We start from the raw sequence: 17,359 nt of genomic DNA, 5'->3' as shown, positions 1-17,359 counted from the left end.
CACGTTTCGTCCCTGATTTCTGCCCTGACGGGCCAGGTTGAGACTCTGCACGCTTCAAGTGTTTACGCACCGCTCAACCGGTGGCCGGGCATTATGTCATTTTTCTCTGCCACAAGTAAAGCGGTGGTCAGGGCTCAAAGGGTTTATTACCAATTATTTGCAAATTTTGGCTCAGGAGCTCAGGCAGAAGGGTTAAAATTGCTCAGGGACTCAGGGCTCAAAGGGTTAAAAAAGGCGGAGTGGGGGTGGGGGGGGGGGGAGGGGGGGGGGCATTGGGAAGGTACGTATCTTCCTCTTGTTCTTGTTGCTTTCAGTCCGGCCGACTGCACAGGGCCATATCAGGACTGTCAAACCATACAAATGCCCAACCGCATCAACACAAAACAGTCATCTATAAAAAATAAAAAAAACAAACAAAAAAAACCACCAAAAATTAAAAAAAAATAAGACAAACCCTCAAAACACAGTTCATGACACAGAATCCCAACCATCTAGCTCCTTATGGCAAATAAGACCAGGCCATGCCATTCCGCTTGATTTATCATCCCCAGATTACAAAAAAAATTCTATAAAAAAAAACAACAACAATACTTACAGCCAAACGAAAAAATTGATAAAAAGGCCATATTATAGGCAAATAACGCCGCAGAATGGGCAGCTAACTGCCCATCCCAGTGTTCACAATCTCAATACCTAATCGCCAGAGTAAAACAGCACAGAGAGTACATCATAGACTGGCGGAAAAGATTAAAAAAAAAAAAAAAAAGTGTCAAGGCTTAGGCTTGCTTGGGGAAAAAAAAAAAAAAAAAAAAAAAAAAACCACGAAAGGAGGAATGGACGGAGGAGGCAGAAAAAGGTATCAATAACAGTAAAGGAAGAAAAAAAAAAAAAGGGGGGGTGGGGGGGGGGGGGGGGGGGGGGGGGGGGGGGGCAGAAACAAGAGAGTGATAGAAAACAGGAAATTTCTAGCACAGAATTTCCCAGAAGGCGGTGATGCTATTTATACTGAAATAAAGACCCCCCCCAAACCCCCCCCTCCAGCATCCCCACGGGGATGGTGGGATAGGGGTGGGGAGGTGGGGGGGGCGTGGGCGGCACATACCTGACCTTTGCATAGACCCTGGCGTTAAAAAAACAAAAACAAAAAGGGGAACATGCCTGATGCTTGCATAAATCACAACACAGCTGATCAGACCCTGAGAACGTAACCAGGGTTTGTGTAAAACATGAAAATAAGATGAAATAATAAGATGATTGAACAAAATATACAAGTTATATTTAACACAAAATAAACTATGTACCAATAAGTAATGAATAACAACAACAACAAAAAAGACCATATATACAAATAATGTTGAACAAAAATTAACCAGCAAATGCATCACAATAGACTATATACAAATAATTAATGTTAAACAAACATTAACCAGCAAATGCATAACAATAAACTATAATTATACAAATAATGTTAAACAAAAATTATCCAGCAAATGCATAACAATGTACAATAAGTAATGATTAACAATGGAAAAAAAAAAAAGGCTATATGGCTTGAGAAGGTGACGTGGGTTATGGAAACAAGAACATACCCAACATGCACACCCCCGAAAACGGAGTATGGCTGCCTACATGGCGGGGTAAAAACGGTTATACACGTAAAAGCCCACTCGTGTGCATACGAGTGAACGTGGGAGTTGCAGCCCACGAACGCAGAAGAAGAAGAAGTGAAGAAGAAGAAGCAGACACTGGCTGTGGCGGCAAATAAAGTTACTGGCAGCAAAGTCACTGGATCCAACCAAAACCTCAGTGTCCCAAATCACAGGTCAATCACTTCAAAACTGCTGCCCTCCTTCATGCTGACTTCATAGTCCTCCTTCTGATTCGTGCTCAAGGAGGGATTGTAGAGACACAGGAACTGACCGTTCTTCAAATCTTCAAACCTCAGCGTTCCTGAAAAACCGAGGTTCAGACGTGCTGTTTTGCCGCTCCTGTCCTGTGAAAAATAAGAAACACGGTGCTCACTCTCACTCCCTCTCTTTCTCTCTCTGTGTAGAGAGAACTGTGTATTTTCTATGCCATTTATTTGTCCATGTATTATCAATGGTTTCTCCAGTCAATGGGAAACCATTTACAGCTTAGTCTTTTGTGAAGGACTATGACTCTCAAACTAGGAGGCAAAGTTGCACTGGCTTTTAGTGCTGCAGCCTTGTGGGCTAGTTGGCCTTTGGGAACCATCCCAACGCCGACTGTCCTAAAACCCTCTTGGCCAAGAGAGTGGGGATGTAACTTGGGCAAGACACTCTCCACTATAATCAAATTCTAGCCCAAATAGTCGGAACAGCAGTTGCCTCCTCTGCTGTTCTGATGGTCATAGTCGGACACGACTGACTATCATATATTTGTTCTTGTTGTTGTTGCCATGCCATGTGTATGTTTTTTGTTTTTTGTTTTCTTTTTTTTCAGTCTTCTTGTATTTCCTAGATTAGTTTATACATTTTTCTTTACGAGGGTAGGATGAAAACAGGCCGATAAGTGCCTGTTCCTTTTCCCTCAATAAAAAAAGTTTCGATTTCCATTTCCATTTCTCTTTCTCATGCTTTCTGTGCATACATGTGTGAGTTTGCACCCTTGCCAGATGATGTGATGTTCGTTGTCATAATAATGTGTAGATCTATGCAGATTTGGGGTTTTTTTTGTTGTTGTTGAAATTAAGCAAAATTGTGTGTGTGGTGAAATACTGTTATTAACACACCCAATTCTTCCAAAGGGTTTATTGGAAAGACTGTTTATTGGTACTGATGTGTGTGTGTGTGTGTGTGTGTGTGTGTGTGTGTGTGTAATTGTAAATATAATTATGTTGAACACAAACGCTAACACTGCATGTGCTGTATTGCACATTCATCCCACACATTGTCATATATTTTCAGCTAAATAGATTACTTCAGAAACTAAAATCAAAAGTACAACCTATTGCACAAGCGCACACACACACATGTGAGAGCACACACACACACACACACACACACACACACACACACACACTTCAGACACTAAAATTTAAGTACAACCTATTATGCATGCGTTTATACCACCCATTATACACATCATGCATATTGTCACATATTTTCATCCAAATAGTTTACTTCAGAAACTAAAATCAAAGTACAACCTATTGCACAAGCGCACACACACACATGTGAGCACACACACACACACACACACACACACACACACACACACACACACTTCAGACACTAAAATTTAAGTACAACCTATTATGCATGCGTTTATACAACCCATTATACACATCCTGCATATTGTCATATATTTTCATCCAAATAGTTTACTTCAGAAACTAAAATCAAAGTACAACCTATTGCACAAGCGCACACACACATGTGAGAGCACACACACACACACACACACACACACACACACACACTTAAGACACTAAAATTTAAGTACAACCTATTATGCATGCATTTATACAACCTATTATACACATTTAGGTACACACACACACACACACACACACACACACACACACAACATGCACATTTCCCCCCTCCACTACTAGACCTTGAATGGTAGTTTGGACACAAATGATTCGATTTATGACCCAGTCCTGACACACAAATGCTACTGAGGGGGTGAGTCTGGGGCCTTTTTTTCTTTCTTTCCTTTTTTGTTGTTGTTGTTGTTGTTGTTATTTGTTTACTCTTGCAAACTTGCCCAGCATCTACACCATCTTGATGCAGGCCCAGCTGTGCTGGGCAGGCCATGTAGTTCGCATGCCAGACCACCGGCTCCCCAAGAAACTGCTGTACGGCGAACTCCAACATGGCAAGCGCTCCCATGGAGGCCAAAAGAAGCGCTTCCAAGACACCCTGAAAGCTTCTCTGAAGGCCTTCAGCATCAGCCACGACACATGGGAGCTGAATGCAATGGACAGACCAAAGTGGCGTTCAGCTGTCCACAAAGGCGCCAAATCCTGTGAGGCCAACAGAATCGCTGCAGCAGAGCAACGCAGACAGGCCAGGAAAAGCAGTGCCAGCAAGTCCCCGACAGCCGCCACCATCCCCTGTCCACACTGCATCAGAACCTTCCGGGCGCGGATTGGCCTGACCAGTCATCTGCGCACCCACAGAGCCCAACCCACCCACCCCCAGGATGACTAAATGGTCCTCGTCGATCCCGACGGACGAACCATACATTTGTTTATATATTTTATTCTATTTTACTTTTTTTTTTTTCTTGATTTTTTCCCCCCTCAAGGCCTGACTAAGCGCATTGGGGTCAGATGTCTGCTTGCTTGGCAGATGTGGTGTAGCGTGTCAGTATGGATTTGACCGAACGCAGTGGCGCCTCCTTGAACTACTGACACTGATACTGATACTGATACCGGTACTGATACCGGTACTGATACTGATACTGGTACTGGTACTGATACTGATACTGATGCTGCTGCAGTTACCTTGGCGACCCAGTCGTGACACATGAGTCGACCCAGTGGGGACTCCAGCCTCAGCACCAGCACCTCCTTCATCCTCCCCATCTTTAAGGGCAAGGTCACGTCAGGGTCCCAGGTGGGTGAACCATCGAACAACAGGTGCTCGTAATGGCCCAGGCTCCCGTAGTCGACGTCCCTGAAGCTGTCCACCACCTGCTTGTCCGGAAACAGACGCTGCGCCTGAGATCGTGCTCTATTCCAAACCTCCTCTGCTGTGGTGGTGGTGGTGGTGGTGGTGGTGGCACCGGCGCCACCACCAGCAGCAGCAGTGGGACGAAGAGGAGGAGAAGGAGGAGGGTGGTGGGAGGAAGAAGAGGTCGGGGGCGCGTTCTGTTTGGTTTGCGTGGTCGTCCTGTTAACATAGACAGCCACAGAGAGAGAGAGAGAGAGAGAGAGAGAGCCACAGAGACAGAGAGAGAGCCAGAGAGAGAGAGAGAGAGAGAGAGAGCCAGAGAGAGCTGTGCTGTGTGAATCCATGACCTTTTTATTTTTTTATTTTTATTTTATTTTTTTTAATTTGTTTCAGTTTTTGCTACTCGTTCTGTCAGCTGCACTGTTTCAATGGGATGAATACCCCCTATGAGTCCCGAGTTATTTGTTTCAGTTTTTGCTACTCACTCTGTCAGCTGCACTGTTTCAATGGCATGAATGCCCCCTATGATTCCAAGTCCCCCACCCTCCCCACCCCCTAACCCCCTCCCGCACACAGTTATAATATCTGGGTTCTTCTTATTCGTTCGTAAGGTTAAAAAATAAAAATTAAAAAAAAAAAAAACAGAAAAAAACACAAAACATTCATGAAACACTCACACAAAAAAAAGGTCCACCAAAAAAAAAAAAAAAGAAAAAAAAAATTATATATATATATATATATATATATATAAAGAAGAAAAAAGACTGAAAGTTTAATGCTTTTAACCACTTGGCTGAAAGCGGTAAGAATTGAACATGCTGTTAAGTGGGGAAGAGGAGTAATGATACTAAAAGTAGGCCTCTTCAAATATCTAGGAGCAACCCTGACAAAGGATGGAAGCAGCAAAACAGAAATAAGAATTCATATTGGCACAGCCACCGCAGCCATGACCAAACTGAACAGAGTGTGGAAAAGTGACATCCGATTCTCCACAAAGTTTAAACTCTACAAAGCCCTGGTCGTCTCCATTGTGCTGTATGGTTGCGAGGCATGGACACTGACGGCAGAAACTGAAAGGAAGATCCAGGCCTTCGAGAACAAATGCCTGAGGAAGCTCCTTCAAATTTCCTGGATCGAGCACAGGACCAATGAATATGTACGGAGCAGAATTAAGAACCTTGCTGGACCTCAGGAACCTCTCCTTTCAACTGTGAAGAGACACAAGCTGATACTGTTTGGGCACAACACTCAACACACCAGTCTGTCCAAAGCAATCATGCAAGGCACCATCAAGGGCAGGAGAAGAAGAGGAAGACAGCGGAAGAACTGGCATGAGAACATCAAACAACGGACCGGACTCCATACACGTGAGCTGCTGCCAGCGGCTGCTGACAGAGACAGATGGAGAAGAAGGGAGGTTGTGTCTGCGGTCCTCAGGTTTCCCCCAACGACTACTTTGTCGTTATGGGCCTGAGAGAGATCTTGTACCCCCCCCCCCCCCCCCCAAAAAAAGGGGGGGGGGGAGAAAAAAATCTAAAAATTCAAACACTTTTAACCACTTGGTTGTGAAAGCAGGAGAATTGAACATGCTGTTTGGGGAGTGATGATATCAAAAAGTAGACCTCTTGTAAAGAAAAATAAGGAGGAAAAAAAAAAAAAAGAAACAAACTTTAAAAAAAAAATTTTTTTTTTTTAAATCTTAGCTTAGTTTTGTTGAAACTCATATATAATCACGTATAAACTTCTAGCTATGATGACATCTGTCACATATTTAGTATGTATATATTTAGTATGTACATGTATCAGGACAGGACTTTATTAATTATAAGATTTTCTTGTTGTCCTGTTCATCTATATCTATATTGATTGTTACATGTTTCAAATAGCTTTGACAACATCTGTCACATATTTAGTATGTACATGTTCAGTATGTACATGTATCAGGACAGGACTTTATAAGATTTTCTTGTTGTCCTGTTCATCTACATCTGTATTGATTGTTACAAGTTTCAAATAGCTTCGACAACATCTGTCACATATTTAGTATGTACATGTTCAGTATGTACATGTATCAGGACAGGACTTTATAATTATAAAATTTTCTTGTTGTCCTGTTCATCTATATCTATATTAATTGTTACATGTTTCAAATAGCTTCGACAACATCTGTCACATATTTAGTATGTACATGTATCAGGACAGGACTTTATAATTATAGGATTTTCTTGTTGTCCTGTTCATCTACATCTATATTGACTGTTACATGTTTCAAATAGCTTCGACAACATCTGTCACATATTTAGTATGTACATGTTCAGTATGTACATGTATCAGGACAGGACTATAATTATAAGATTTTCTTGTTGTCCTGTTCATCTATATCTATATTGATTGTTACATGTTTCAAATAGCTTCGACAACATCTGTCACATATTTAGTATGCACATATTCAGTATGTACATGTATCGGGACAGGACTTTATAATTATAGGATTTTCTTGTTGTCCTGTTCATCTATATCTGTATTGATTGTTACATGTTTCAAATAGCTTTAACAACATCTGTCACATATTTAGTATGTACATATTATCACAGATTGACATAAGTTTACATTTGGGCCAACAGCAAAGTGAGAGCTGTATTATCAATGGTTTCTCCAGTCAATGGGAAACCATTTACAACTTAGTCTTTTGTGAAGGACTATGACTCTCAAACTAGGAGGCAAAATTGCACTGGCTCTTGGTGCTGCAGCCTTGTGGGCTAGTTGGCCTTTGGGAACCATCCCAACGCCGACTGTCCTAAAACCCTCTTGGCTGAGAGAGTGGGGATGTACTTGGGCAAGACACTCTCCACTATAATCAAATTCTAGCCCAAACAGTCGGAACAGCAGTTGCCTCCTCTGCTGTTCTGATGGTCTCTCTCTCTGTCTCTCTCTCTCTCTCTCTCTCACACACACACACCCACACATATTCAGTATGTACATGTATCAGGACAGGACTTTATAATTATAAGATTTTCTTCTTGCCCCCTTCATCTATACCTGTCTTGACTGTTACATGCTTCAAATAAAATACTGTTTAAACCAACCAACCAACCAAACAAACAAACAAAATTTTTTTTTTAAATCAGTAATACATTGATATAGCATTTCTTTAAAAAGAATGTGAAGACATCCGTCACACAATTTATCCGTGTAGTCTCAAGAAATGTTTATTAATTTACTTATTTGTTTATATATTTATTAAGATGTTTCACTACAGCACATATTCTTGAAGCTCTATGCATTTTACAACATCAGGTAATTGCCAACATTGTCTGTTGCATGTTTCCATGACACTTTTCATTTCTCTTTTCCTGTCCATTTGCAGGTAACCCTGTATAACGATCACAGCAGAAAGATGTTGAGGAATGAATGTAAGAATTCTGGAATGGATGGGTGAATGATGGGGAATTAAAAAAATAGTTGAAAAAACAAAACAAAACAAAAACAAAAACAAAACAAAAACCAACCAAACAATCAAAAACAAAAAACCACCCCCACAACAAGAAGACATCTTACGGCTCCAGGATGCACACGTCTCTGGCCTCTTCGATCTTGAGCCCCACAGTTCCGTCCAGGAAGAAGTGGAGGAAGGCATGCTTGTAGCACAGGAAGTTGCCGTCTTGCAGCTGCTCGTAGCGGAAGTGGGGCAGCGTGTTGGGCGGGGTGTGGAACAGGACGAACGATGGGGTGCCCTCCACGTCCTGAAACGTATAAAAAAAAATCGTGTTGCGTTGTGTTGTGTTGTGTCGTACTTTATAACGATGATGGACATTTATATAGCGCGCTTCTCTAGAAATACTGCTCAAAGCGTTTTTGCATTTCATCAGTTCCCCCACTCCCCTGCCTAGCCTCCCCAATCAATGTTCCACACCACCCCCACCCCCCACCCCCCGTAGCGTATATGGATTTGTCCGAATGCAGTGACGCCTCCTTGAGCTACTGAAACTGAAACTGAAACTGTATGTTTGAATGTATAAGTTTGTATGCTTTGTGGAAAAAAAAGGGACATAAGCAAAGATGATAAGAAAAGCAAACAACTATAACAAATGTCCTGATGTCTCACACACAAACACACTCACACACACACATACCACAAAACACAACACACACACACACACACACAACACAACACACACACCCACACAACACACACACAACACAAAAACACAACACACACACCCACACAACACAACACAACACACAAACCCGCACCTCCAAACACCGGCCGATCCGACAGAAGTGAGGGTAGCGGCCCCTGATCTTCAACAGCGCCACAACGGACTCCTTCCCCACGGGACCCCCACAGTCTTTCTTCAGGGCCCACACCCTGTCGATGATCCGATGCAGCGGGTACAGATGCTGTGCCCTTGACCTTGCTTCTTCCCAGCTGAGGGACTCTGGTGGGCCGACCTGCATCCTGCTCACGGCCGACGAAAGCAACGCCACTGCGCTCTCCGCTCTGGTGGTGACTGCCTCCTCTGGTTCGCCGTCGCTTTGGCGGCGGGGCCTCGCCAGCTCTGGAATATTGCGTTATGTTGTGTAAAAGTGTTGTGTTGTGTTGTGTTGTGTGTGACGGGCGCAATAGCCGAGTGGCTAAAGCGTTGGACTGTCAATCTGAGGGTCCCGGGTTCGAATCACGGTGACGGCACCTGGTGGGTAAAGGGTGGAGATTTTTTACGATCTCCCAGGTCAACATATGTGCAGACCTGCTTAGTGCCTGAACCCCCTTCGTGTGTGTACCGCAAGCAGAAGATCAAATACGCACGTTAAAGATCCTGTAATCCATGTCAGCGTTCGGTGGGTTATGGAAACAAGAACATACCCAGCATGCACACCCCGGAAAACGGTGTATGGCTGCCTACATGGTGGGGTAAAAACGGTCATACACGTAAAAGCCCACTCGTGTGCATACGAGTGAACGCAGAAGAAGAAGTTGTGTTGTATCATTTATTGTGCTATATTAAGCAAGATTGCACTGGCTCTAAGTGCTGCAGCCTTGGAGGGAAGGTGGGGGGGAGGGAGGTTTGGGGGGGGCCGGGGGGGGGCTAGTTAGCCTTTGCGGAACCATCCCAACGCCAACTGCCGTCCTAAAAAAAAAAAAAACCCTCTTGGCCGAGAGAGTGGGGATGTAACTTGGGGCAAGACAACTCTCCAGCTCCACTAATTATCAAATTTCTCGCCCAGACTGTCAGGGACAGCAGTTGCCTCCTCTGCTGTTCTGATGGTCACAGTCGGACATGACTATCATACATGTATTGTATTGTATTGTATTGTATTGTATGGTATGGTGTGGTATGGTATGGTATGGTACTGTACTGTACTGTACTGTACTGTACTATATATTGTATTGTATTGCATTACATTGCACTGCATTGTAATAAATTGCATTGTATTGAATTGTACTGCATCGCATTGTATTGAATTGTACTGCATCACATTGCATTGTATTGTATTACTGTATCGTACTGTATTGTATTGCACTGAATTGCATTACATTGGATTGTATTGTACTGCACTCCACTGTGTATCGTACTTGTGTATTTTAGTGTGTATTGTATTGTATTGTACTGTATTGCATTGTGTATCACAGTGTGTATTTTGTTGTTGCATTGTACTCTGTTGTATCATAATCACATTGTTGTACTGTACTGCACTGTATTCTGTTGTATTGTACTGTTCTGTATTATATACTGTATTGCATAACACTGCACCGCATTGTAATAAATTGCATCGCATTGAATTGTACCGCATTGCATTGTATTGTACTTCATTGCATGACAGTGCGTTGTGTTTGACTGGATTGGGTTGCATTGCATTTAATTGCTTTGCACTGTGTATCATACTTGTGTATCATAGTGTATATTGTATTGTATTGTATTGTATTGTATTGCATTGTGTGTCATGGTGTGTTATTCTGTTGTGTTGTGTTGTGTTGTGTTGTATTGTAATGTATTGTATCGTATTGTATTGTATTGTACTGTATTGGACTGTGTTGTGGTGTTTTGTATTGCATTGTGTGGTGTTGCATTGTATTGTATTGTATTGAATTGTATTGTATTGTATTGAATTGTATTGTATTGCACTGTATTGTATTGTATTGTATTGTATTGCATTGTATTGTATTGAATTGTATTGAATTGAACCGTATTGAATTGTATTGTATTGAATTGTACTGAATTGTATTGCATTGTATTGTATTGAATTGTATTGAATTGTATTGTATTGCATTGTATCGAATTGTATTGTATTGCATTGCATTGCATTGAATTGTATTGCATTGTATTGAATTGTATTGCATTGCATCGTATTGCATTGTATTGAATTGTATTGTATTGCACTGAATTGTATTGTATTGTATTGAATTGTATTGCATTGTATTGAATTGTATTGCATTGCATCGTATTGCATTGTATTGAATTGTATTGTATTGCACTGAATTGTATTGTATTGTATTGAATTGTATTGAACTGTATTGTATTGTATTGTTCACTAATGAACACTGGATCAGAAGTCCAACTGTAAAACAACTCTGCCACAGTGCCCTCCTATGAAATACTTGTTATTCAGGCTGGCGATCAGAGGGTTAGGGGTGGGGATACGATGGGAGGTGTTGGGAATAAAACACTGTCATAGACAATACTGTCACAGACAATGCATATACCTTTCCTTTCAGTCGTTCTGCCATCCACCTGGTGCTGGAGTTAAAATGTTCACTCTGAAATACTGTCACAGACAATGCATATACCTTTTCTTTCAGTCGTTCTACCATCCACCTGGTGCTGGAGTTAAAATGTTCACTCTGAAATACTGTCAAAGACAATGCATTTACCTTTTCTTTCAGTCGTTCTACCATCCACCTGGTGCTGGAGTTAAAATGTTCACTCTGAAATACTGTCAAAGACAATGCATTTACCTTTTCTTTCAGTCGTTCTACCATCCACCAGGTGTTGGAGTTAAAATGTTCACTCTGAAATACTGTCACAGACAATGCATATACCTTTTCTTTCAGTCGTTCTGCCGTCGAGCAGGTGTTGGAGTTAAAATATTCACTCTGAAATACTGTCAAAGACAATGCATATGTCTTTTCTTTCAGTCGTTCTACCATCCACCAGGTGTTGGAGTTAAAATGTTCACTCTGAAATACTGTCATAGACAATGCATATACCTTTTCTTTCAGTCGTGTTCTACCATCCACCTGGTGTCAGAGTTAAAATGTTCACTCTGAAATACTGTCACAGACAATGCATATGCCTTTTCTTTCACAGGTGTTGGAGTTAAAATATTCACTCTGAAATACTGTCACAGACAATGCATATGCCTTTTCTTTCACAGGTGTTGGAGTTAAAATATTCACTCTGAAATACTGTCACAGACAATGCATATGCCTTTTCTTTCACAGGTGTTGGAGTTAAAATATTCACTCTGAAATACTGACACAGACAATGCATATACCTTTTCTTTCAGTCGTTCTACCATCCACCTGGTGCTGGAGTTAAAATGTTCACTCTGAAATACTGTCACAGACAATGCATATACCTTTTCTTTCAGTCGTTCTACCATCCACCAGGTGTTGGAGTTAAAATGTTCACTCTGAAATACTGTCACAGACAATGCATATACCTTTTCTTTCAGTCGTTCTACCATCCACCAGGTGTTGGAGTTAAAATGTTCACTCTGAAATACTGTCACAGACAATGCATATGTCTTTTCTTTCACAGGTGTTGGAGTTAAAATGTTCACTCTGAAATACTGTCAAAGACAATGCATATACCTTTTCTTTCAGTCGTTCTACCATCCACCAGGTGTTGGAGTTAAAATGTTCACTCTGAAATACTGTCAAAGACAATGCATATACCTTTTCTTTCAGTCGTTCTACCATCCACGAGGTATTGGAGTTAAAATGTTCACTCTGAAATACTGTCACAGACAATGCATATACCTTTTCTTTCAGTCGTTCTACCATCCACCTGGTGTTGGAGTTAAAATGTTCACTCTGAAATACTGTCACAGACAATGCATATACCTTTTCTTTCAGTCGTTCTACCATCCACCAGGTATTGGAAATAAAATGTTCACTCTGAAATACTGTCACAGACAATGCATATACCTTTTCTTTCAGTCGTTCTATCATCCACCAGGTGTCGGAGTTAAAATGTTCACTCTGAAATATTGTCACAGACAATGCATATGCCTTTTCTTTCACAGGTGTTGGAGTTAAAATATTCACTCTGAAATACTGTCAAAGACAATGCATATACCTTTTCTTTCAGTCGTTCTACCATCCACCAGGTGTTGGAGTTAAAATGTTCACTCTGAAATACTGTCACAGACAATGCAAATACCTTTTCTTTCAGTCGTTCTACCATCCACCAGGTGTTGGAGTTAAAATGTTCACTCTGAAATACTGTCACAGACAATGCATATGCCTTTTCTTTCACAGGTGTTGGAGTTAAAATATTCACTCTGAAATACTGACACAGACAATGCATATACCTTTTCTTTCAGTCGTTCTACCATCCACCTGGTGTTGAGTTAAAATGTTCACTCTGAAATACTGTCACAGACAATGCATATACCTTTTCTTTCAGTCGTTCTATCATCCACCAGGTGTCGGAGTTAAAATGTTCACTCTGAAATATTGTCACAGACAATGCATATGCCTTTTCTTTCACAGGTGTTGGAGTTAAAATGTTCACTCTGAAATACTGACACAGACAATGCATATACCTTTTCTTTCACAGGTGTTGGAGTTAAAATATTCACTCTGAAATTCTGTCACAGACAATGCATATGCCTTTTCTTTCACAGATGTTGGAGTTCAAATATTCACTCTGAAATTCTGTCACAGACAATGCATATGCCTTTTCTTTCACAGGTGTTGGAGTTAAAATATTCACTCTGAAATTCTGTCACAGACAATGCATATGCCTTTTCTTTCACAGGTGTTGGAGTTAAAATGTTCACTCTGAAATACTGACACAGACAATGCATATACCTTTTCTTTCACAGGTGTTGGAGTTAAAATATTCACTCTGAAATTCTGTCACAGACAATGCATATGCCTTTTCTTTCACAGATGTTGGAGTTCAAATATTCACTCTGAAATTCTGTCACAGACAATGCATATGCCTTTTCTTTCACAGGTGTTGGAGTTAAAATATTCACTCTGAAATTCTGTCACAGACAATGCATATGCCTTTTCTTTCACAGGTGTTGGAGTTAAAATGTTCACTCTGAAATACTGACACAGACAATGCATATACCTTTTCTTTCACAGGTGTTGGAGTTAAAATATTCACTCTGAAATTCTGTCACAGACAATGCATATGCCTTTTCTTTCACAGGTGTTGGAGTTAAAATGTTCACTCTGAAATACTGACACAGACAATGCATATACCTTTTCTTTCAGTCGTTTCAGCATCCTCTGCAGGCGTCTTCCTGCACGTGTCTCTGTGAGTCTTCCAGTCCGCCCGCTGGCAGTCGCGTGAACAGTACGTCACTTGCTGGCACGATCCACACTTCTTCATCTCTAGACGCTGGATCCCGCATTTCTGGCATGCGATGACAGAACAGACACTCAGTGACACGTATGCACCAGGTACATACACACACAGACACAGGCACAGACACAGACACAGACACTCACACAACACCACATGCACGCACACACACAAGCCTGCACTCATATGCAATTTGCACACACACACACACACACACACACAGAGACAAACACACACACAGAGACACACACAAACACACACACAACATGTACATATTAGATATTTAATTTTTTTTTAATTTTTTTTTTTTTTTAAGTGAGAGGCGCAGAGAAACAGATAGAGAGCTAAAAAAAAAAAGAAAAAAAAAAGAGACGTCAATAACAAAAGAGAACGTTTACCTGACAAGTCTTAAAATGTCCATCAGCACTGCTACCATCTTCAGACACACGGTTGGTTGCCTCCCTTGGTCCAGCTGTGACTGATTCCTCTGCAGAGTTATATATATATATCAATAATAATAATACTGTACATTTATATAGCGCCCTTTCTCACTAAGAGCTCAGGGCGCTTTACATGAAAGGAAAATATTACAAGTAACATAAAACATTCATGGCCACTCTTTCTTTCTCAAAAAACCCTCCCCCCACTCACACTCTCCCTTTCCCACTCTACATACATCCAAAGTGAGCTGACTTGGGTGATGTTGGAGAAAAGGAAGCTGATATATATATATATACATATATATATATATATATATATGTTTGTGTGTGTGTGTGTGTGTGTGTGTGTGTGTGTTATACAAGGAGGCATCATTGTGTTCACACAAATCCATACACGCTACACATCAAATCTGCTAGGCAGATGCCTGACCAGCAGCATAACCCAACATGGCTTAGTCAGGCCTCGAGTGCAATGCTTGTATAGTTTATGAGGAAGGTGGCAGAATGGTTAAGACGCTCAGCTGCCACTACAGAGTGTCTGTGAGGGTGTGGGTTCGAATCCCAGCTCTCCTTGTCCTTTCGAAATCTCAAGTTTGACTGGAAAATCAAAACTGAGCGTCTAGTCATTCAGATGAGACGATAAGCCAAGGTCCGGTGTGCAGCACGCACCTTGTACGCTGGAAAAGAACCCATGGCAACCAGAGTGTTGTCCTCTGGTGAAATTCTGTACGGATAGATACACAAATATAGCAGCATGCACTCAAGGCCTTCTTCTGCGTTCACTCGTATGCACACGAGTGGGCTTTTACGTGTACGACCGTTTTTACCCCGCCATGTAGGCAGCCATACTCCGTTTTCGGGGGTGTGCATGCTGGGTATGTTCTTGTTTCCATAACCCACCGAACGCTGACATGGATTACAGGATCTTTAACGTGCGTATTTGATCTTCTGCTTGCATATACACATGAAAGGGGTTCAGGCACTAGCAGGTCTGCACATATGTTGACCTGGGAGATCGTAAAAATCTCCATCCTTTACCCACCAGGCGCCGTCACCGTGATTCGAACCCGGGACCCTCAGATTGACAGTCCAACGCTTTAACCACTCGGCTATTGCGCCCGTCGCTCAAGGCCTGATTAAGCGTGTTTGGTTATGCTGCTGGTCAGGCATCTGCCTAGCAGATGTGGTGTAGCGTGTATGGTTTTGTCAGAACGCAGAGACCGCCTCCTTGAGGAACTGAAACTGAAAGTGACTACCCCACAACAATTATTGCGATTCCAGACAAAAATCCCACGCCCCCCCAAACCCCCCAATCCCCTCCCCCACCACCCTCAATCTGTGTATTTGTTCTGTTTGTAGTCTATTCCTCAGTTATTGCCATTCTAGACAAAAAAAAAATTTTTTTTTTTCTTCTTTTTTTTTCTTCTTTTTTTTTTCTTCTTATTTTCTTATTTTTATTTAAAATTTTTTTTTTCTCAAGGCCTGACTGAGCGCACTGGGTTACACTGCTGGTCAGGCATCTGCTTGGCAGATGTGGTGTAGCGTATATGGATTTGACTGAACGCAGTGACCACCTCCTTGAGCTACTGATACTGATCATCTGATAGAGAAAAATTCACCCCCATGCCGCCATACTGTTTATAGTCTGTCCTGCAATTATTGTGATTCCAGACCAAAAATCTACCACCCCCACCCCCACCCCAAATGTCTGGTTCTCTATATATGTTATCTGTTTATAGTCTGTCCTGCAATTATTGTGATTCCAGACAAAAATCTACCACCCCCACCCCCACCATCAATGTCTGGTTCTCTGTATATGTTATCTGTTTATAGGAAGGAATTTTTGTTTAATGTCCCGTCACACATATCGGTGATTGAAGACATTTTGTAAAAGTATTTATGAATACATCTGAGTATTATCGGTTAGAAGGGGTGGGAGATGTGGATGAATGGAGGGTTTGGGGAAACTGGGCAAATGAGGGTAAAAATGTGGGTGAAATTTGAAAGAAAAACAAAACAAACAAACAAACAAACAAAAACAAAAAAACCCTCTAAATACAGTTACAAGAAATCATATTCAGGTTTAAAAAAAAAAAAAAAAAAAAAAAAAAAAAAAAAATTCTATAACAAACCCAAAAGGGTTTGGGGAAAAAAAAAAAAAAGAAAAAAAGGAAGGGTTAACACACAAAGAACAAAGTAAATACTGATTTCGGCTTCGTGTTAATCGTGGCGTGTAATATTCTGGTAGAAGAGCACCGCTCCTAAAGAGGCCGCCGGTACAATGGCTTAAGTACAGCCACGAACACAGGTCGACGCACAAATGGACCTTGTAGCACTCTCCTACCGAATCCACCGCACAAAATACTCCGATTTCACGTCACCAAAACACAGATGAATGGGGAAACGAATCTGATGATATTAAAAAGAAAACAATAACAGTTAAAAGATATTATTTTATGGCAGAGCTGTTTGTTCCTGCTGCTTGACGTTATCCATGGGCAGGTCACTCTTCAATATCTGTTTATCTGTTTATAGTCTGTCCTGCAATTATTGTGATTCCAGACCCAAAAAATCTACCACCCCCACCCCACCCTCAATATCTGGTTCTCTGTATATGTTCTCTGTTTATATCTGTCCTGCAATTATTGTGATTCCAGACAAAAATCTACCCCCCCCCCCCCACCCTACCCCCCCACCACCCCCACCCCACCATCAATGTCTGGTTCTCTGTATA

General features: G+C 41.5%; 1 protein-coding gene across 2 annotated transcripts in view; it reads right to left on the bottom strand.

Moving 5' to 3' along the window:
* Positions 1-937: 937 nt before the first annotated feature.
* LOC143275422 (uncharacterized) overlaps positions 938-17,359 on the bottom strand; it is a 20,177-nt gene continuing 3,755 nt past the window's right edge. For both annotated transcript variants that reach the window (XM_076579504.1, XM_076579503.1), the window contains exons 3-8: positions 14,584-14,672; positions 14,083-14,236; positions 8,898-9,202; positions 8,202-8,386; positions 4,475-4,862; positions 938-1,993 (exon numbers count right to left, since the gene is read on the bottom strand). In XM_076579504.1, coding sequence (XP_076435619.1) covers positions 1,817-1,993; positions 4,475-4,862; positions 8,202-8,386; positions 8,898-9,202; positions 14,083-14,236; positions 14,584-14,672 — 1,298 coding nt within the window. In that variant the 3' untranslated portion in view covers positions 938-1,816. The remainder of the gene's footprint in view (positions 1,994-4,474; positions 4,863-8,201; positions 8,387-8,897; positions 9,203-14,082; positions 14,237-14,583; positions 14,673-17,359) is intronic.

The sequence above is a fragment of the Babylonia areolata genome, chromosome 30 (assembly GCF_041734735.1).
Source record: "Babylonia areolata isolate BAREFJ2019XMU chromosome 30, ASM4173473v1, whole genome shotgun sequence".
Classification (NCBI taxonomy): Eukaryota; Metazoa; Mollusca; class Gastropoda; order Neogastropoda; family Buccinidae; genus Babylonia; species Babylonia areolata.
The sequence above is the reverse complement of the archived record's forward strand: the minus strand, read 5'-3'. Positions and strand labels throughout refer to the sequence as shown.